The sequence below is a fragment of the Convolutriloba macropyga genome, chromosome 6, assembly GCF_964194025.1.
Source record: "Convolutriloba macropyga chromosome 6, txConMacr16.3, whole genome shotgun sequence".
Taxonomy (NCBI): Eukaryota; Metazoa; Xenacoelomorpha; order Acoela; family Convolutidae; genus Convolutriloba; species Convolutriloba macropyga.
Genome location: NC_134473.1, coordinates 54434823 through 54457052, shown reverse-complemented (window position 1 = coordinate 54457052; position 22230 = coordinate 54434823). Strand labels below are relative to the sequence as shown.

At 37.6% G+C, this 22230-nt stretch overlaps 1 protein-coding gene across 1 annotated transcript in view; it reads right to left on the bottom strand.

Moving 5' to 3' along the window:
- LOC142341769 (uncharacterized) overlaps positions 1 to 22230 on the bottom strand; it is a 96401-nt gene that overhangs the window by 6000 nt on the left and 68171 nt on the right. The window contains exons 12-13 of the mRNA XM_075392989.1: positions 2273 to 2375; positions 1623 to 1790 (exon numbers count right to left, since the gene is read on the bottom strand). Of these exons, the coding sequence (XP_075249104.1) occupies positions 1623 to 1790; positions 2273 to 2375 (271 nt within the window). The remainder of the gene's footprint in view (positions 1 to 1622; positions 1791 to 2272; positions 2376 to 22230) is intronic.

Below are 22230 nucleotides of genomic sequence, written 5' to 3'. Positions count from 1 at the left end.
TGCAGTTATATCAAAAAAATAAAAAGCAGCTTGCCGATTGTGTCTACATAACCCTGAAGATTAAGAAACAACTTTTCAGAGGCGGTGACACCTGAATTTAGAGGGGGTGTAGCTTAGAAATGTTTTATGGGCGTAAGAAAAACCACTGACCTCCAGGTTGTCAGTCTGACAGCTTAACCACTCAGCTAGAAAAGCTTTGATTTCCTGTCGCTCACAATCGCTTATACCAACTAATTTTATTTCAGAATGCGAGCAATTTAGACCAATCAAAATGAAGAACTTAAGTGTGAAAAAGTCACTCAAGAAGTCAAACAATGTTCTAGAATAAAAAAGAACATAGCTGACAGATTGCCAGAAAATAGCCGCAATAGATTCGTAGATCGGTAGTCTAAAAAAACAGTAAAAAAGACAGACCAAAAAAATTTGTCTTTTCATTGAAGGCTGATCTGTTATATTTTGATAAAAAATCTGTATAAGTTATTGCTGCCTCTGTTAGCTGATCTCAAATAACCTTCATTTAGAGTGACACACACCCATTTGAACTTATCTCTTTGAATTAAAGTAAATAAATGTCAATTTCAAAGTGAGGAAGTCATTTTTGAGAGTGAGGTAAGTCAAGTGTGACCAAAAATTTAATCACGCGCATGAACAAAAAAAAAACTCGCTCCACTAAGAGCGGAAAATGACGTCACACATGCAATTCAGTTGAAATTGCATGAACGAATGAACAAAAAGTGGCTGTGACGTCATATGGTCGTAACAAAAATCATGACGACGAAATAAAAAACATAGCAGGACAAGTCCTGACGTACAATTCAAAGAATTTTCATTGACTAAACAGAAAATTAGACCTAGAACGGACTATGAATGGATTGGAAAAACCATTTAGAAAAAAATCCGATCCAAAAAATCGAAAAAAAACAGTAAAAATCAAAGTGAAATTGCCACATGTGAAAAAAAAACCACTACCGATAAAGCGAATTTTTGTTCAAACGCCGTATTCTTACTCTACTTTAAAATTAGAGCAAAAAAATTTCACGCCGCAAAACCACTCGCTTTTTCGCTCCACTTCCTGTTTCGGCGTGACCAAAATCACAACTCCAATTTGACTTCAAAAATCATGAAAATGTGTGAACAGATCTTAAAAAAAAAAAAAAAGACAGCGCCCCAATACAATTCAAATTCTTTGCATTGTAAAAAACCAAGAGAAGGCCAATAAAAGAAGGCTATCGCTGTGCGGCTATTAAAAACAAAAATTTGGCATAAAAAACCCACGCGTCTAAAAATAGTGGGGTATAGGCTGCATAAACTTCTGTAGGTTCAAAAACTTCCAACTCGGCTGGGGCCTGAACCCCGGTCTCCCGGATAAGCCGAGAAAATAACCTTTTAAGGCGTCTTAAAGATTTTTATTCAATATCGGTTTTGTTATATAAACATTTTGAACCAACCAAAGATATGTTTTTAATATATATTAGTTTTTAATGGGTTTCTAGTATTTTCTTTTCTTTGTTTTCCAGCGCTTGAATGATACAAGCATGCTTAAGCATTAAGCGCTGAATGGAAATATTCACATCAGTCTTTTTCACGTGTTTCAAAATAATCTTACACGAGTGAAAACTTACCAAATCGACCGGTCAGGAGCGCCTTTTTGTCGACAGTGTTACCAGACGACCCAGTTGGCAACATGAGTTTGTTTAGCTCCTCTTCTGTAGGCGCTCGTCTCTTTACTCTGGACAGATCCAGTGATTCCAATTGGCACGTGACACAGGAAGCGAAGGATGTGTTACCATCTAGCAAAATAGCAAACGTGAATTTTGAACCAAATGGTAAAACTCGGAAAAAAATTTTTTGTCGCGATTTTGTACTATTTGTCCGGAGCGTGAAGTGAAAATTGAAGAAAACCAATGGTTTACAGTAATTCAAGAAGCTAAAAGACTATAGGTTTTCTGCTTAAAAAACAGCTCTATCGGAGCGTAAAAGATTATGATGTTAGAAACAACTGATCAACAAAAGGACAGCAAACTCAAAGGTCAAATGAGTCATACTCGCTAATTATCGGATTAACGTACTCAACTGATTGAAATTTCAAAAAGAAATTGGATCGCGCAAAAACCAAGAGGCCAGAAGTTAAATTATATCACTCCAGAAGAAATTATTCTATTCAACAAAAAAATGTCCAAGAAAAGCGACAGGACCTAATTAATTACATGACCTAATAACAGCTATCAATAACACTAGCTATAGGCATTATAAATGTCGATATTCATCTCACCTGGTAATGTGACTTGCATATTGATGTTTGATGAAATCGGAGCCCCACTCCCTCCGCTTTCTGATTGATCGTTCACAGCGCAAGTGCTTCCTGTATCTTCGCTCTGAAAAAAAAATAGACACTCAGCAACAATTTCGGAGAACAATGCTGTTCGCTACAATGGAAGAGAAAGCTCTCAAGCCAATTCGGATCAGGTTTCCGTTTGCATCGTTCTGTCGATTGCATCCAGACGCGAGACGGTCATATCGCAATATCATCTAAAAACGAAACGGTTCGAATCAAAGCATTTTAGAATGAAAGCTCGAATTAAAACAAGGAGGCTCGGTAATGTGGGTTCGCGCATAATACTCAGACCCCCGCTAATCCACATTTTTGGCTTAAATATCTACCCAATCAAGAAGAGACGAAAGAAGTCGCAATAATAAGGTTAGGTCAGGCTTTGTGATTCAAGTAATCTTGATGTAACTTGATATAATCTCAAATTAGGACAGACATACATAAGTAGTATAAAAAGCTGACAGGGGTCTCAACGGGGGGGGGGACACTATGTATTAAGATTGGAATGCGTAAAGTGTCCCCCCTAGGGGGGACACTTTTGGGACATTTTTTGCAACGCAAATTTTTTTGTAAGTTTACAACGCCCCCTGGCATCCCCCCTAATTTTTGATTTTATTCAAATTTTTGTTGCTTTATTCGGCTAATTCATTCATCGGTGCTATAAACTAGTTCAAACTCTTTGCAACTTTTGCTAACTTTCCCGCCATATTACTCAGTCGTGCTAGACAAAGTAACGCCATTACTCTTTGCTTTCTCGGTGCTAAACAAAAGAACTATGGCAATTACCACGCTATACTGGCTGAGCTATAAAAGCATACGTATATTAAAGCTCCCCCTAACCTAACTTTTACTCAATAATACATTAGAATTTCTGGATTTATCTCGATTTTTCTGGAAAACCCCCCTACTTCAAAAAACTTAATTTGCGGCAGATGAAAGAGGGGGTAAGGGGGATCAAAGCTGTGATAATTTTACGATGTTTTGGTTAAAAAAACTGAAGTCCTGCTGTTGCAAATAATAAATCCCAGATTGAATATTTCAAGATAGCTATCATTTGTAAATTTGACTATTTCCAACCCAGCTTGCCAGTTATTTTGCATCCTATATATTTAGCTTGCCAGTTATTGTTTCCTATATATTCGGCTCTCAGCCTGCTTGAACAATCAAATAAAAAGTTGACATTTTTTTAATTTTGTTTTTTGCTCAACAGTGAAAGTCTCTCTTGTGATTTTTTGCTTGTGAACAGATAAAGAATTGTTTCGGGAGACTTTTACTATCTGAAACTAAAAATTCAACATAAACCTATAAACCAAATAATTCAACAAATAGTCAGCTAATATTTTTAAAAACGAATCATAGTATAAATATTTTTTCATCAAAGCAGGATTCATGAAAAATAATTGCCAACTTTTTTCTGAAAAATTCTCAACTGTGTTGTTCAGTCAACTGATGTTTTGATATTCTACTACATCCAGCAGAACTCTCAACTGCGGGTCAATCAACTGATGTTTTGATATTCTACTACATCCAGCAGAATACAAGAGGAGATCAACGTTCTTGTTACGTAAGTCTGAGTTTTAGTTCTGAATATTTTTAATTTCCCCATTGGGACTGGGTACAAACGAGAAAGCCTCCGAATAATTTGGGTTTTTTTATAGCCCCCCCCCCAGCTTAGTGGTCAGATAACAATTTTTTTGCAAAGCCCCCCATCATTGTAATTTTTTTTGGGGGGGGGGGCTATAATTTTTCATTGTATTGGTTGTGCAGATTTTTAAAATTTGTCAAAGTGATTTTAGAATTGCTGTCTAAAAAAATAAGTTGAGCTCACCGATCATTTCTTTTTGTTATGATACTAATGCTGTTTCAGTCACAGTGAATGAACGATAAACAGGAACTAATGGTAGAATCAAGTAGCAAACCAAGTAAGTTATAACGATTTTTTGTTTAATATACATGAAAACTACTTTTTTTTGCAATATGAGAAATTCTCATTAGGTCAACAGCAAGTTTCTTGTTCATTTTGGAAAAAAGACGTTCTTCTAAAAACATTCTAAAGACGTTCTCCTAATCATTAAAAAAATTCCTAATACAGATTAAATACTGAAACGGAGAACACCGATGAATGAAATTGGACGACTTATGAAGTTCCTAAAATCATTTGAGGAACGTGATAAAAATTTTTAGATCCAATCAGAAACTTGAGAAAAGTGGTTTTCTGTCTCAACAGAAGTGTAATCGACCTCCATATTTGCCACTGTGGAAAGTGCAGGAATCCGAGGATTTTTGATACTCAAGATCGAGTTATTCAAGAGGGTGCAAACGGGCAACTTCATATCACTCTACGCAACCATTGAGTAAGAAAAACTTAATATTGCCTGGGTTAAGGGTGGGAACTATATGCTCTATCCGGTTTTTTTTGTTTAAATCATTCCTATATTTATATGAACCGGATAAAGGGTAGCAACTTTGGCTTTTTGAAGAATCTGGCTGGGATACTTGAATATATTGCAAGCTTTTAAAAAACTGTCTCTCTCAATGTGTGTCAGTGTGTTTTGAGCTCAACACTTGCTTTCAGAACGTTTAGCAACAGCGTCAATTACCATAACTCCATTGAGCTATTATATATATGAAGTATAAATTAGACATCACCAGGCCTAAAGTACACCAGGGACTGAAGGGGGAAGAACCACGTTTGATCAACCTAGGCACTCGGGGTTGTGATGACCGATTTAGTACCTCGGAAACCAACTTGATTCACAAGCACCACCATCACAAAAATTTACGAGTGCCACAGGATATATAAAAAAATTAAAGGTATTAGATGAGCGAGGGGGAAAGGTTTTGTTCAGCTTCACCGGGGGTGAAGTGAACGACCTTTTTCGTAATTCCATAGCCAAGATGAAGAGAAGCAACGAAATCTACTACATCAATGAGGTACGTATTAGTTTATTCATCTTCGCTACTTGAGTCCATTATCACAGCTCGGCGTTTTTTCGCCTCTGAGTTTCCAGCCTTTTTCATGTTTTGTCTTTTCTTTTTGTTTTGTCTGTGATCTGGTAGAGCCATCTGCTCAACTTGTTGTCTCTCGGTATCTGATTCTACCGCTTGACTTAGTATAAAACCATCGCAAGCTGCGTCCGTAGAGGAACCACTGTCCGAAAAATCTGACAAATTGTCAAAATCTACCAAATTTTCATTCAATTCATCCTCGCTATAAATTCGCTGGTGAAAACCTGGGTCGTGAATTGAGTTGAAACTTGTGTTTAGAATGCTATTAGTTTGTGGAATGTTTGCTGACTGTTGTGTTTGGTGCTTGTTTTTCTGCTGGTTTTTGTTTTTTACCGGTTGCGAGCTATCCTGGTCCTGCTGCGAGCTATCCTGGGCCTGCTGCGAGCTATCCTGGGCCTGCTGCGAGCTATCCTGGGCCTGCTGCGAGCTATCCTGGGCCTGCTGCGAGCTATCCTGGGCCTGCTGCGAGCTATCCTGGGCCTGCTGCGAGCTATCCTGGGCCTGCTGCGTGCTATCCTGGGCCTGCTGCGAGCTATCCTGGGCCTGCTGCGAGCTATCCTGGGCCTGCTGCGAGCTATCCTGGGCCCGCTGCGAGCTATCCTGGGCCTGCTGCGAGCTATCCTGGGCCTGCAGCGAGCTATCCTGGGCCTGCTGCCCGCTTTCTTGCTCGCTTTCGCTAAAATCATCCAGGCCCCAATCAGGTTCATTCACTATTGCCCGGAAAAACATGTCTTCTCTTATAGCACTGTGACCATAGGGCAGCGTTGAAACTTGGTCACTCAAGATGAAACGTTTGTCATCGTAGCCTGACAGCGACTTCTTGTTGACAACAATCGTGTGAAGCCTGTGGTTGCTGGATGCTATTCGGGTGTTGAGCAAACGCACCACCCCACCCCCCAAGAGAGTTCTTTTGTACAGCTCATGTGTCATATTGCGGCGTGCATCTTTTGTGACTCCTTTTGCTGACTGCTTAGCCGAACCTGAAAAAAAACTTGTTTTGTTTCCAATTCATTCTGGCCTTCCTGCCTGCAGTAAAAAATTTAGTTGTATGTTAACGTCTAGCATATGCTTGCTTTTGTTGAATGTCTTCTGTATGTATGGTGCAGTAGTGGTAGTGAAAGAGACTTATACTTACCTTCGGCGAGCTTGATAGAATACAGCTTAGGCTTCAGTCCACAGAACTCTGCAATTGGCTTGCTTCCCATCTCATCTTTGAATTTCAACGTGACACGGGCATTCTCCCTGCTGTACAATGGGTGTTGAGATGGGAAGTTTGAAAAATCAAACTGTTCAGCGACCGACTTTTTCCGCTGTAGTTCCGCAAAAAAGTCTCTCGAGCGCACTTCATACACAAAAGAGTCTGTGTCTGAATAAAGCAAATTACAATCAAAGTTTTTCTTCATGACTTTGTAGTGGAACTCGAACATGAACTTCTTCGCCAAATCCAATATACAGGCACCTACTATTGTTGGCTTGTCCCAAAGTATTTCCGATTGCTGAAGACATACAGTAACAAGATCTTCACTAATGATCTGCGACGATTGATACTCAGGCTTTTCTGTCCACTTCAAAGTTTCTTCTTCAGTGCGGGTCAACTTGACTTTCAAACGGTTGCGTTTACCCTCACAGGTTTTTCCAAACGATGAGTTGACCATCAATTTGAAAAAATCCTCTTCAAATTTATTTTTTGCCTGCTTCCGTTTTTCCGTATTCAGTTTTACGTAGGGGGCTAGCCACTTTTCTTGTCTGAATGATAGCACTCGATGAAGCTTAGTTACTACCAATCCCAATTCAACATAGAGTTTCAGCGTTTGATAGTGCAGTGTATAGTTCTGTTTATCAAAAAGCGTCTGAATGAGCTTTTTAACCTGAGGAGGTTTTTTGATTTGCATCTCTTCTAATAAATCGCTTTGATATTCACTCAGCCAGCATTCATTTATTGCTTCTTTTGTGGGTGCCAATGGAAAATCTGAGTGAAGGTCATGCAAGCTATCTGCATAACTGAAATCTACTTCAACAATATATCCTATTTCATCATCGTCCGGTGTTTTCAAGATTCGATTCAATATTTCTTGTGCATTTGCGTCGGTCCATTCGCTCTTGTCAAATAATTCAAACTCACGAAGAGGAAGCGGGAACTTTTCCATGATTCCACCGTAGAGGTTATTTGCATCAATCATTACAATGAAAGAAGAAATATTCTTCGGCTTGTAGTCCGGCAGAAACTTATTGTTTGCCCTACAAAGTCGCTTGCTGTATACTGAGCTCACACCTCCTCTTATCAAGCTCTCCACCATATCGAGATGTTCTCTCTCTGTAAGAAGATTGAGTTCGGGGTTGCAGATTTTCAACATGGCATCACCTGACAAGTTAGATGCCGTGTAGTATTGACAACAATCCAGTCCATATGTCTCATAGCATACCTTACGGAAGCATAGAACTACAGCAGCGAGAAGAAAAACATCTGTTTTCAAGTACAAGTTGTAGTACTCCCCAATGTTCTGACACTTGAATAAATTGAATACTTCAACTGCTCTTGCGTATTCATCTTCAGTTACTGTGACTTCATACTGCTGCAAGCTATTTGACCACAAATTGCGTGGAGGAAGCTGAGGCTCCTGCAGTTTTTCGAAATTGTCTATATAGCAATAAGGGAACGAACCCTTTTGTTTCAACAGTTTGACTGATGACTCGGGCCAATTTTCGAAATGTTGTTCAAGCATGTTGAATTGGTCTGCTGGCAGGTTCTGCACCAAACTGTCAAGTGAAGTGTTTATGAATTTAAATGAGTCCAGAAGTCTGATGTATTCATATTGACTGGTCCACACACCTTTTTTGTTTTGAGTTGTTTTGATGTGAACTCCTATTTGCAACGAGATGAATTTTTCGCTTGTGCTGGGTACAATCGAAATTGTGTTCCTCTCATTTATGTTCTGTAGTGCCAGTACTACATGGTGAAGATCATAATTTGCTAAGTTGTGGGCGAAGAGGGGAGTGTAGTTGAGAGTTCTGCGTTTCAAGTTACACTGTGCGTGAGCCCATCCTAAAAATTTTCCAGTGAAATGACAATGGTCTAGTACGGTTGGATCTTGAGCGCTTTTGTTTAATTCGGTGTGACATATCCAACACAAGGTAGCGTCTTGCTTGGGTGTTGTTACTTCACCGGAAAAGTTTTTGTGTTGTTGCTTCACATCATAAATATCCTTAGCAATTCTTTCAAGTGTCTTGACAAAATTTTTCATCACATTCGGTCCGCTTTTTATATCAAAGAAGAAAGGTTTTTTTTTGATCCAGGGCAACGAAAAGTAGAGCATAGCTACATGGTTTGTGCTCTTCCAGCGCTTTCGTTACTGAGTTTTCCTGACTACTGCCAGCAACGGGTTCAATAATTGACTCGAGATCAAAAAAACCAACAATTGGGGCAAACCACCGAGCTTGAACATTTTTGAACTCAAAGTTTCGCTGCTCAGTTTTTGGCATTCTTATTAATGCCTGAGTGTTCTGATGACAAATTTGTTCATGCTTTTCATGTCTACCTAGTGAAGTACTGAGGTGGAAACAATTGCGGCATAAATGATTGTCTGCGCGTTGAATTATCTGCTTGTACTTGTGAATTAGTCCTTTGATGTTGGTGATAAGGACATAGTGATGCATTGCTCCATCACTTAGCAAGAGCAGATCAAGGTTGAAGCTGAAATTTTGATTTTTTGAAATGCGAAACGGTATCAACTTGTTGTTCGAGTGTCTGAAAACATTTACACGAACATTGTTCAGCTGCTCAAATTTTTCCATTTGATGGAAAGCCATTGGCATCATAAATGTTCCAATGGGTTGTTTTGCTCTGGGGTTTTCCGGTCCATACATTATGGGGTTTGTTTTCTGTCGCCAGGATGTATTGTCAGAAAATAGTTTGGGTCCAATGGTGTTATGGTATTGAGCGGTGTAGCAGTAGAGGAAGCATTTCTCATCCTGTCGGTTCCGAATGTTAAGCAGATACCTACATCTAGCCAGGTCACCTGGAAGTGCTAAAAAGGATGATGCAGCTATCGGTTTTGTTCGGACAAACCGTATTTCTACATTGTCAATTCCATCTACTGTCCACCCGCTTCCATACGAAGCGAAGTTGTTCAATGCGAGAAGCATTTGTTCAACCATTCCAGAGAAACACGGTTTGCTCAATCCTGTGAAGTCAACGCGTTGCATTTTTGAGTAGGCGAAAATTTTTATCCGGTCTGGTTGACTGTTTTCGCTTTCATCGCCTGAGGGCTTAATCAGTTCTATCTTTGCACTGAATTGTAGTTTTTGTGCATGAGTTTGGGTGTTGAGTTGAACAATATTTTCAATCTCATCGCGTTTGCTCCTCATGAAATTTAGCAAATCTATTTCATGTTGACCCACCGGTATGTCGTAGGTTCTCAGCACTCCAATGAATGCTTGTTCGGTGTGCAGAATGCCACAATTCCGATTGTTTTCTACGTCAGCGTTCCATACTGGTAGTCCATGGTTATTGTTCATATGCTCCATGTATTTGAGGTTCTCGGCAAAGAACTTGTTGCAATATAGACAATATCGGGAGCGGTTTGAATTGTGCTGTTGTTCCATATGTGCCTTGAGCTCCACGACTTTTTCATGAGCAAATGCACACTCATCGCACGTGAATAAGTTTGTTTGTACATATTGTTTATGTACTGCCTGCATGTGCCGACGAAGGCTGCGTTTATCTGAGAGCTTTTCTGACAAACAGTACACTTTTCAGAATTCATTGCAGCGTTTCGAAAAGCAAGAAATGTAAAACAGTAAGATAGCGAATGCTGGAGAAAATATATTTGTGGAAAGTTTTGTGAGTGTTTTGGAGAACAAATATGAAGAAAAGTTTAGATGAATTGATTTAAAAGTAAAGGCAAAAAGCAAATGAGAAAAATCTTGGGTTGGTTGGTCCACATTTTCACATCTCTCTCATCCAATCAGAGTTCGCGTCTTTTTTTGTTTACTTTTAGAACTGAAGCTACTGTTCCACAAACAATGGTTGAGAGCAGCAAGTCTCCCAGACTGTTGTGTCAATAACACAAGTTCATTTGTCTACCTGTTTGTCTAGTTTTAGAACTGAAAGCTACTGTTCCACAAACAATGGTTGAGAGCAGCAAGTCTCCCAGACTGTTGTGTCAATAACACAAGTTCATTTGTCTACCTGTTTGTCTAGTTTTTGTTGATTCAGCGTAGGCGATCAGTTTTACTACTTGTTTGTCTACCCAAGTTTTTCTCATTTTTGATACCGCATACTAGCAACTTGTGAGAATTGTTTATTGATTGTTTGTCATGATATCAAAGAATCCAAGCTTCAACTGGTTTTATTATTATAGCCCGGTCTACTTTTGCATATTTGTTTATAGCAATGCTTCACATAGTTGTTTGCTCAACGTCTGAGATTTTTAACAACAGCTAATTCCTACAAATTTTTATGTTAAATCTTGTTTTTCGATGAATCATGAGATAAATTTAAGTTAATAACTGGTTTCAAGATACAAACACACAGTTTTCATGTAAGAAAAGGGAAACAACAACAATTACAAACTTCGATTTCTACAATAAGTTTGAAGAATGGTTTTTTTTTCGTGTTTTAGAGTCGAGATAACTTGATCGCCTTCTTGACGGGGGCATAACATTGATCCAATGGTGGTGTTTCATCAATGCTGACATCACCAAAAAAATTGTTGGAGAGCAACGGGAGGCTTTTTTCCGGGGTTGTTGTTTCTTCACTTGGCAACTGAGATTGATCGAAATTCCAAAAATTTGATATTTGCTCAACTTCTTCTAGCTGTCCCAGTTGATTCTCCCAAACTTCAATGCAATCATGATCGTAGTCCGCAAAAAGTTTTTTTGTTCGTTTTGCCAATTTTTTCACATCTTGCTTTTTTGTTTGAATTGGAGTAATACATCCATAATATCGATGGGCATATGGAGACTCTTCTTGTCTTAACGATTTTTCTGGCGTTCTTGTAAGCTGAAATAAATCGTTCTGTTTGGTATATTCGAGAATTGGCTCAATGTAATTCGCTGGAATAATAAAGCTGTTTTTTGTGTGCCACAATTCTGTCTTGTCATCAAAGCTTTCTTTCACAAGGACAATATTTTTGAAGTTGTGACACATTCGCACAAGAGTTTGAGTGTCTCGCTCACTCGTTTTAGCAATTTCTAAATATTCAGCATCCATATTGCAAGTGATGGATAAACAATTGCGATGGTCTTCTCTACTAATTGTCAGGATTTAAACAGTAAGAAAGCAAAAAGTTTTCTTTCGAAAGAGAATTTTATGAAGACAGCAGAGCCAAGTACCAATTCCAGAAACAACCGAAATGAAAGTTTGTGTTAAGTAAGTATGCAACTGAAAGGAAAAGCAGGTTCAAAGTTGGAAGCAATTTCTAGAGAAAAGTTTTGTAACAAAATACTCTAGCACTAATGTAATAAGATGCCAAAGAACTGAAGAGTTTTCACAAATCTGATATTGAACAATGAGAAAGAGCAATGGCGGAAAGAGTGAAAAAATGTTGCTGATCGATTTGTTTATTTGACTTAACCATTTCATCATTATTCCGTCATGTCTATAAATAGAATTACGTCATATTGACTTAAGCTGAACGGGGGTGCTCTCGGGAAATATAAATAGACTCCAGGAGGCGAGCTAGTTTATCCATTGCTAATGAAAATTTGTCAGTTTTTAGATTTAAAGGTCGGGACTTGTAAAACTGTTTTCTGCTATGGCCTTTATAATGCTTGGCCCGGCGATGTTGCATTAGTGAATGGAAATTTTTAAATTGTCTTGGACAATTGTGACATTGAATGGGTTTTGATTCAGCAGGGTATATTTTCTCCGATCTTTTGAATTTCATATTTCGTATAAACATCAGAGCTGATATAGAGGAGTATAAATTTGTTTACACGCGTAGGGTGGGTGGATTTGTTTGTTCAGCTGTTATCTTGTCTAGACATGTTGGCGTGGGTTTTTAAATTGTTCACATTCCAATAAACGGTAATGTATTAGTCATTTATCATTTCAGATTACTTTGATAGTTTGTCTCAATATATGCAGCATTATGAGTAATGTTTTATCTAAGGATGCGGAGTACAGCGACTTTCATTTGGATCTCTCTCAATGAAAAACGGCTTGTTAGAGCTGCTGTTAAGACTTATCATACCACTGGCACCTACTTATCCTTGAAATTGTTCAAACGTGATAGTGAACAGGTCGATTGGGATTTCAATCAAAAAATTACACTTTCGGCGCGAGAGTTTCGGTTGATATGTCAGAACATTGAAAAACTAGAACAAATGCTTGATCAACCAGTTGGCTTGATCGATTCACTTCTAAAACCAGATTCAACTGATGACTCAAAACGTCCAGCAAAACGAGCCGGCAAAACACTAACTCAGCGCCAAAAGAAAATACCAAAAACGTCTGTAAAAGTCGATGAGGATTCGGATTAATTTATTTTATACCTTTTGCTTCCTGTCAATGTTTATGCATTCATAGTTAGTTAATTAGCTTTTTCCCTTTTTGTTCGTTATGGTTGAGGCAATGTATGAGAACAGTCCTGAATATTTCAAGAAATTTCAAAAACGTTTCAAGTACAATATTTGTGAGACGGAACCAAAACTTGAAAACACAACAATTGAAAATTATGCATATGGTTATCATTCATCTGCAACAGTTATCGAAGGTTGCACATTTGGCTCCATTCATTATCATGTTATGTATGAATTTGGTTCGCAGGATGATATTTTCGATTCTCTTTATGTACCTGCGGTGATACCGTGTCTCGTTAACTGTTTCAAATTACTTATTCAGCCAACGCAAAAAGACTTTGTTAAACGTGGTGCAATTATTTCACGACTACATGTTGCTGTTGAGTACCTTTCAAAATCAACTTCTTCTTCCAAGGTTACCAAGAACCAGAAACAACTTCCTGCACCCTTGAGTGAGGCAGCACCAAAATCTATTAGTACTTTTACGGCAAACAAACGTTCTTCTACAGTCCCTGATGTAACTATGAAACGATTTTGCCAGCTTATGCTAGATGAACACTCATCAACACTTTATCAGATAATGGATATTCTGCTTAGTGGCCACGGGAGTTTTGTGCGAGAAACCGCAAACTCTTTCATAACCTTTCAGTTTTGTAAAAATTGATATTCAAAAAATGTTGTTGTTGTTTCAAAATTAAATTAACTTTTACTTCATATGTTTTACAAAAGCTAGCAACTCTAATTCATTTACATCAGGTATGAATGGAAATTTCTCACTATAAAAAAAATGAACAATATATATGCAAAATAAACCACAAAGCTGGGAGTCTGAGGATTGCAATGGAGACTGAATGTCTCTTCTATGTTCCATGATATCCATCATTATCTCCAAGTCTTCACATTGTTGTAAACGCTTGAAAATATCCTTGTAGGTAGTCAAGGGTAGAGCCAATGGATCCGCAAAATATATTATTGGGTATGCAAATCGTTTAGCTAGCACTACCCAGTGGGTTCCAATAGAGTTGGATCGTGATGCATTAACAATAATAAATGTGTTGGTTTGCAAGTTCAGCGGAAAATTATCAGCGGCATAAACCCCTCTGAATTTGAATTTGAGGTGTTTACACTTTTTCACTTGAAGATGAATTTGGTCTTCGTCCAATAGTATGTGATCATGGGAAGAGCGTTTTAAGATGCGTTTCTTGCAGAGTCAATGTAGATCGTAGATGCTTTTTACCCAAGAAAAAATATTTCAACGTTATGAGCTAACGCTGCATCGAACTTGAGTTCGACAGACAATGATGAATTTGTAAGCTCTGGATGAATAAAGTCATGAGTTGCCTCTTGAGTGCTGGTCAGATCAAATACCATTATATAATGGTTTGCGAACTCACTCAGAGGTATTCCGTGGCCATTTTCTACATAGGCTAATGCACTCATTGAATTGTAGTACAACCTCTTGTTGTCAGTTGTTGACATTGGAGTTCCAGCCGTTGCAAAACCATTTCGATAAATGGTTATCTCTCTTAAACCAAATTTTTGATAATGGAATGGATTAGCGGTGTTGGTACCGATGAATGCTGTACCAACGCATAATGCAACAATGACTCTTCTGATTGGCTCTTTAGTGAAAATGTCCTCATGTTTCCAGCTTTGTTGGCCTGTTGTAGCCAAGAATGTTTTGGTAATTACTTCATTGTATCGGTAAATTGCCGGAGTTTTCAATAATGGCTTCTCAATTGCACCTACAACATTATCTGACACTGTCATCTTCCTGATAAATAAATTAGCCTCATCTATTTTAACCTTGTAGTGTTTCGCTGCGTCTTCACTGATGACAGCAAAGTCATCTTGAGATCTTCTCATTGAAATGCGTAACGTAACTCCACTAACCAAATGTTTCTCACACGAAAAGAAATCAACCGCCAACTTTCCATATAACGTTATACGTGCGGATTGTCGAACTGTTCTTTTTCTTATATCTGATATTGCTGCTGGAATAGTGCCCGGGTTTTCCTCATACTCGTAACCCTGACATTTTAGCCAGGTTTTCTTTGCGTCTGTCCCATGAGAGAATTCAGTTTCTATGAAACTTTTGTGTGCATAGTGTCCATTAGCTGTTGAAATTTTGATACCATTTGCAGAAACAGTACAGTCGGCGAAAAGTGAATGAAGGATATTATTAGCAAAATATGGAAGATCACTGGCATTAGCGTCACCAGCTGTGTAGCGCAAATCCGTTCCATCTGTTTGAAGTATTCGACACTTGATCTCCAGGTAAATTTTTTGCAAGTCAATAAAATTGTTGCGATCACCAACAACTTCAAATTCCAATGATGATCCTGAGGGCGAATAAAGCGGCCCTGTTTTTTGCTCGAATGATTGATCAAATGTTACCAGCAAAGGTGGTTTTTCAAATAAGTCTAAAGAACTGTGAGTGGCTTCAGATGGTATTACAATATTAGTTCGCATTTTTCACTCGCGAGAAAAAATCCAGACGACTCCTTTTTGGACGGGGTTTTCGAGAAATGATTCTTCTGGTTGAGATTTTGCGTTTTTGGTTGGGTCTCGTGTATTGTCGTCTTTTTCGTCTAATTATTTTACGGCCTGATGCAATACGCGATTGAAGAGATCCACCTATTTGTTTGCGAGCTGTTTTGGCTACTGTATTTTTCAGTGCTTGTTTTGCTGACTTTCTTTTGGTTGCAACTTCTACTAACTCTGGTGTTCCCTGAACCAATAAGTCACGACCAATCTTTTTTGCTGCGGGCCAGAGAAATTTGCGTGCTAATGGCAGAGCAACTCTTCCAATACCTGCAGCAAGGGCTCCAAAACCGCTGCCTCTTTGTCTGTAGTGTCCGGAAAAATGCGGCATTGATTGAGATGCTTGATTGCTGTAGTATGCCTCCATATCAAATAATTTTTTGAAATTTTAAACTGACTATAACTTTTCCGGTTCCAGTAAAAGGAATTAGTTTTCCAGTTTCGTTTCTCAACTCTACCTGGATGTTCTGAATGTTGTTTGATAATATTGGCTTGTAATCCAAATTTGTGTAGGACTTGTGGTGTATGGGTGTCACTGTGTTTATGCTACCGTTTCTCAAACGTCTTTCAGACTCAATGATTTTTATTACCGGAGCTCTCACATCACCAACGTTCTGATGTTCAATTATATCAATGTATACAAATATTAACTGTGATCCGCAAGTAATATCAACTGGAAAATCTCCAACATGTCGGTTCAAAGAGTTGCCTGCATTTTCTGACTTATAACCAATATGAATAAAACCATGATTCGAAATATCTCTTATTCCTTTAAAACCAAGAATACTGGGTACTTCTTCATCTTCGAATGACAAACCTTCGTTAGGTCCAAATTTCAAAACTAACTTTTGCGTTACAGTGTCAAAATCATAGTCAAACTGTTTCAATTGAGCGATTCGAAAAATTTCTTCCAGAAGCTCTTCTGAACTGTTGTATATACCTTCGCGAATTCTTCGAAGTTGTCCGGTTCGGTTATGTAAAGCATCAAGTTCAGCGCCAGAACTGACATACGCAACTATTTCGGCTGAGTTTACATTATTGATGTTTGATGGAAATGATATTGAAGCAAGGGCAACTTGCCAATCTCCATCTAACTGTAATGGTTGGGCAAGTTGATTTCGAAACTTGGCCATAGTATTATTGGTAAAAATTCCCATTGATGCATTCGATATCAAATCAATAGTAAATTCTTTATTAATACTCATGTTTAGTCTTCGACAGGAATGACGTTCACTTGGACTAATTCTGGTTCATAAAATTTACCTTTAATTATAACGTTGTTTGCGTCTATAAGGTTGTATGTTGGTGGACTGAGGGTGGCAACCTTGAATACTGTGAAGACTTCGTCTGTGTAATTTTGTTTATAACCTTTCCTAAATATTTCGTCTGGTTTTGCAATCCGAACCAGGTCTCCTTCTTCGTATTTCGGCTTGAACTTTTTTGTGCTAATTGCTAGGGATATTAGAAACGGTTCATGTTTTTTAAAAGTTTTATTAGGTGCAAGTTGGGTAACACGATTAACACGACTGTTTATAGTATTTACAAACTGGGGCAATTCCTTAATATAAGTCCAAGTCAAATTTTCCTCCAGGTATTTGTGAATAATGTTTTTGAGCGATCGAATATTCCTCTCAGCAAATGCCGACTTGGTTTCGTTTTCTGTTGTATATAAATGAATCTCCTTCTTTTCACAAAATGTTTTGAATTCACCTTTAAACTCGGATCCCTTGTCTGTCCAAACCCTCTCTGGTTTTTTCTGCTTTATCATTTTTTTGAACGCTTCAACAGCATCTTTTGCATATAAAGCTTTTATTGGTTGCACCCGTAGGTATCGCGATAAAACATCAACAGCCACCAGTAAATATTTGACTCCATTGTTGTGTTGGGCAATTTTATCCATATACGCCACATCGACAGACCAGATTTCGTTTATTCTGTATGCAACAGCTTTTAGTCTCGAAAAAGTTTTTCTGAATTGTTTGTATTTTGTGTATGGGGCTTTCGACTGAAGGTATTGAACCACTTTGGATCTTGGTAAACCACTGGCTTTCTTCAAATTAGCAATGCTACCAAAAGCTGCACTACCTTTTGTGTATAATTTGTTCAATTGTTTAACGTGAGAGGAAGTAATTTGTCCACGAGCTAGACGGTTGGATTTCGTCTTTTGCATCTTCAAAGCTTCCTTCATCGTCGCCAGAAGTTTTTGATTCTTCTGTTCTCGAGACTCCTGATTCTTCGTTTTCTGGTTCATCCTCAAACAACTGTAACTTTTCGTTTAGTGATAAGGCAAGAAATTTTTTTGCGTATGTATTACAAGTTAATTGTGAACTGATATCTAGAAAGGTCAGGACTTTGTAATGTTCAAGTGAAAGCTTAGATGTTGTTTGTTGTAGATCGTAAAGAAAATCTGCGACAAGAATTCCCGTGCTTGACTTATTAACCATTAGTCTTGATGTCTGATCCAGCGATAGAGATTCTGACTCTTCTATTTTTTCCAATATTATGCTCGCTTTTTCAAACTTTTTTCTGTCAAGGTGTTTAATATCTCTCAAAACTCGCTCCCTGATTTCAGTTGAAATTTTAGTATCAATTTTGTCATCTCTAGTCTCATTCAACTCATCTTTGACATTTTCCAAAATATTATCGGTGTGCATTAGCACAAACTCTTCAGTGTGCATTTTGCACAAACTCTTCAGGAATTAGCACAAACTCTTCAGTGTGCATTTTGCTCCAGAAAAGCAATACAAGGTAGCGCAATCAGTTTAATTAGACGGATTCCAGAATCTGATCGAAAAATTTTGATTCTCTCTCTTTTTTCAACTCGCCTGTCTGCAAGTTTACGTAGGGGTTTCTCAAATTTTTTTAATTCAAGTTTTTTGATTGGTACAACTCCAGAGAGTACGTTCATCACACAGTCACTCAAGAACCAAATGAAATCGCCCTGATGTAATATTTCTATTTGAGCTGTGTTCTGATTCCTCTTATTTGCCCATTGCTTGAGCATAAGCAAATGTTTCTTTTTAATTTGTGATTGTTGTAATGACTGCTTCAGGGGACGAAATGTAAAAAACAGAAGGATCCGGTCCAATTAGTTGCGATGAAAAACGTAAACCCTGACTGGTTTTTGGGTCGAGATCAATCATCAAATGTCCAAAGGGCTCCGCAGTTGCTAGTTTGTATGCTTCTTTTATCAGTTGGAGACAATTCAACTGTTTTCCAAGATATTCAATTTGTTGAATGTCACGAAGCGACTTGAATAATATTATGTGTGTTGTATTCAGATCAATGGTTCTGGACCATTTGCTTTGATGGAACAAATTATGCTTGACGTATATAACATGTAATTTGCGATGACGTCCTGAGGTAGCTATTTTCACAAATTCTTTATCGTTGAAAATTTCTTCACATGAATCGTCATAGATAAGCAGACAATGTGATAGATTTTTTGTTATATCAAAGCCTGAGTATTTTAGAAACTCAATCCCTGGTATAACTCGTTGCATATCTTTGAAAAGAGGTTGGAACTCTTTGTAGAAATAATAAATTTTCTCAAAACGGGGATAAAAGGTCGAACCTTTTAGCATTCAAAACAAGAGTTCTGTTTTACCACAACCACTTGGTCCTACAATTGACATGAATACCCTGTCATGTGTAAGAATAACTTTGTTCATAGTTTGGGATTAGGTAATATGTAACCAACTAGACTTGATAAGAGAGCAATCCAAATTGATTTCTCTTCACAGCTTTCTGATAATAGAAAGAGCATAGAGAAGCAAAGAATGATCATTAAGACAATGATACTCACTTGAACAAAAAATATTACTTCGGACCTTGGCACTGTTGAATTTGAACAACAACGCCATGGGGGCCTCTCCTTGTTGTTTACATCAAAGACTAAGTTGCTGATACCGGCGTCAGCCTCGTCTCTTTGACTCATTGGAGAAAAATAATTAAGTGAAAAGTGAATTGAATCAAGAATGATATAGAATGTTAAATTTTTGAATTATCCACTGGGCAACTGTTTCATGTACCAGAACTCAAACAAATTGAAACCTTTAATATGACTTTTTATTTCTAGTTTGTAACAAACAGTTGATGAGTCATTTTCTTTGAACGATGGTTGACTGAAGACTTTTTCAACTTCGGGGTGTTCCAAGACATATAACCGCAGCTCATTCGGCATCTCTTTTAGTGATAGCTCACGTTCTGGTGGTGTTTTCTTCAATCTAAATTGAGGAACTTTTTTGTCCGCCCATTGCTTCCAACGTGGGATTCGCTGCTCTTTGGGGGACTGCATAGGCTTCTGGTTTGCTTTGATCATAGCCACAATTGAACTGATTCCGATGTTCTCGAGCTCTCTGCTTATTTTTTACGTACAACTGGAAGTGATAGAAATTATCTATCACGGGCAGGAAAGCTCTAAAGCTGTCTAGCTCGTCGGGAGAAAGAGTAATGGTTGCAAAGTAACGTTTTGCTGCTGTGCTATAAAGCGAATTGTAACGAGGTTGTTGTGCAGCGTTTGGCTTATTGTTGAGATAGTTCGCTCGGTTCTGGTGATCACTTGAAAAATTATTCTGTATTGGTGGAGAGGGATCCTGAACTCTGTTGAATATTACAATAGGTTGATCGTCAAGTGGAGTCAAGCAAGTGAATATCTTCAAGTTGTCTGACAGATAGGTTGTTAAAGTTGATGTGTCTTCTCTGTGCATCACTTTGTGTCCACTGTGAGAATATTCGTGCTTTACGTTCCGCGCAGTGATTTGATAATTGATTGTTTGTTGAACGAAAATTTGAATGAAGATAACAGGGGGGTACTTGTGCTTCTGATATTATCTCTGAGATTCGGGGACAATTTAGATCCTCCAGATTATAAACAGTTTTATGTAAAAGCTTACTGAGGAGCTCACACTTTTCAATGCCTTTGGCAAAAAAATTTTTCCGGGTGAATCGGAAACTGAAACTCAGACAGATTGTTTTCAAATCACAGTAAGGTATATCACCTTCGTCCCAATCAAGACCGTGTAGGTTATTGGTCAGCCAAATAACAGTTTGTCTATCGTGTTCGGGTAAATCAGCGAATTTAAGTGGGGGTTTGAAAAATAATGTATCGTTGTAACTGGAACACAAACTGAGCTCTTTTATAATGAATCCAAGTGACTTGAGTTTGAAACCTTCGAGATCGAGGAAAATTATATTTGTGGTTTTGCTGCCAAAATTCTCTAGCATTCCAATTCACGAAATAAATGTGAATGAAAAATTTTCACTGATAGAATGAATAATATTCCTGTCAAGTGGCCAAAAAGACAATTGTTTACTGGTGAGTAACGGAAAGCGTAAACATATCCAGGGCCTTTGTTTCTGCAATCTTTTATAAATCCAGCGGCGTCATGCAATGCAGCATGAAGTCGTAACACTTTGCTTCGTTTCAGTAAAGGATCTAATCTTGAATTATCAATTCCAATGAAACCACCATAGGGTCTAAATTTAAGTGCTATTTCCCCTTCAACTTCTGGATCTAATAAAGAACAAGCAGCTACGAAATATAACTGTCGATAAGATATGTGCGTATAATTTATGTTACCTCTCAGTGATAAAACTTTTTCATGAATGAGCTTGATGTCCTTTGTTCCTATTGTACTCATTATTTACTGCTTACTAAACGTGTGCGTTTTGAATTTTTGTTTATAAGTCTCTCAATTCTGATTGGTCGTCAACTCGAATGATAAATCCAGCACTGCGATTGGTCAAATTAATTCGGAAATTTTTGTGACCCTGAACATGTTTGGGCATGATACAATGACTCTCTACTTAATATATCATTAATCATTTTATACATCTACTAACAGGTTAGTTATTTTATTGTTGTTTTCGCCAATTTATGTATGCATTTATAGACATAAGTGATTATGACCATAATTGTGTACATACTTACGTGAGAACATGTTTTCTAGTACAACTCTGGGTTTTTTTTATCAATGTGTATGTATGTATGTATGTATGTATGTATGTATGTATGTATGTATGTATGTATGTATGTATGTGTGTATATATGTATGTATGTATGCATGTTTGTATGTATGTATGTATGTATGTATGTATGTATGTATGTATAAATGTATGTATGTATGTATGTATGTATGTATGTATGTGTGTATGTATAAATGTATGTATGTATGTATATATACATGCTTGCATATATACATACATACATACATACATACATTTATACATACATACATACATACATACATACATGCATACATACATAAATACATACATATATACATACATAAATACATACATACATACAATACATGCATGCATGGTATACATATATACAATACATACATATACATAATACATACATATATACAATACATGCATACATACCTACATATATACATACATATATAAAATACATACATATACACAATACATACATATATACAATACATGCATACATACCTACATATATACATACATAAATACATACATACATACATTACATGCATACATGGTATACATATATACAAAACATACATATACACAATACATACATACATACATACATACATGTGTGTGCAAAAAAACTTCCATTTTTGGTCAAAAACAGGAAAGACACTTTTCGCATTGTGTTCGAAAAGGAAGTGTCCCATCCCGTTGTAATTTTACAAAAAAATTTGCGTTGCAAAAAATGTCCCAAAAGTGTCCCCCCTAGGGGGGACACTTTACGCATTCCAATCTTAATACATAGTGTCCCCCCCCCCCCCCCCCGTTGAGACCCCTGTCAGCTTTTTATACTACTTACATACCACTGAGGTTAAGAC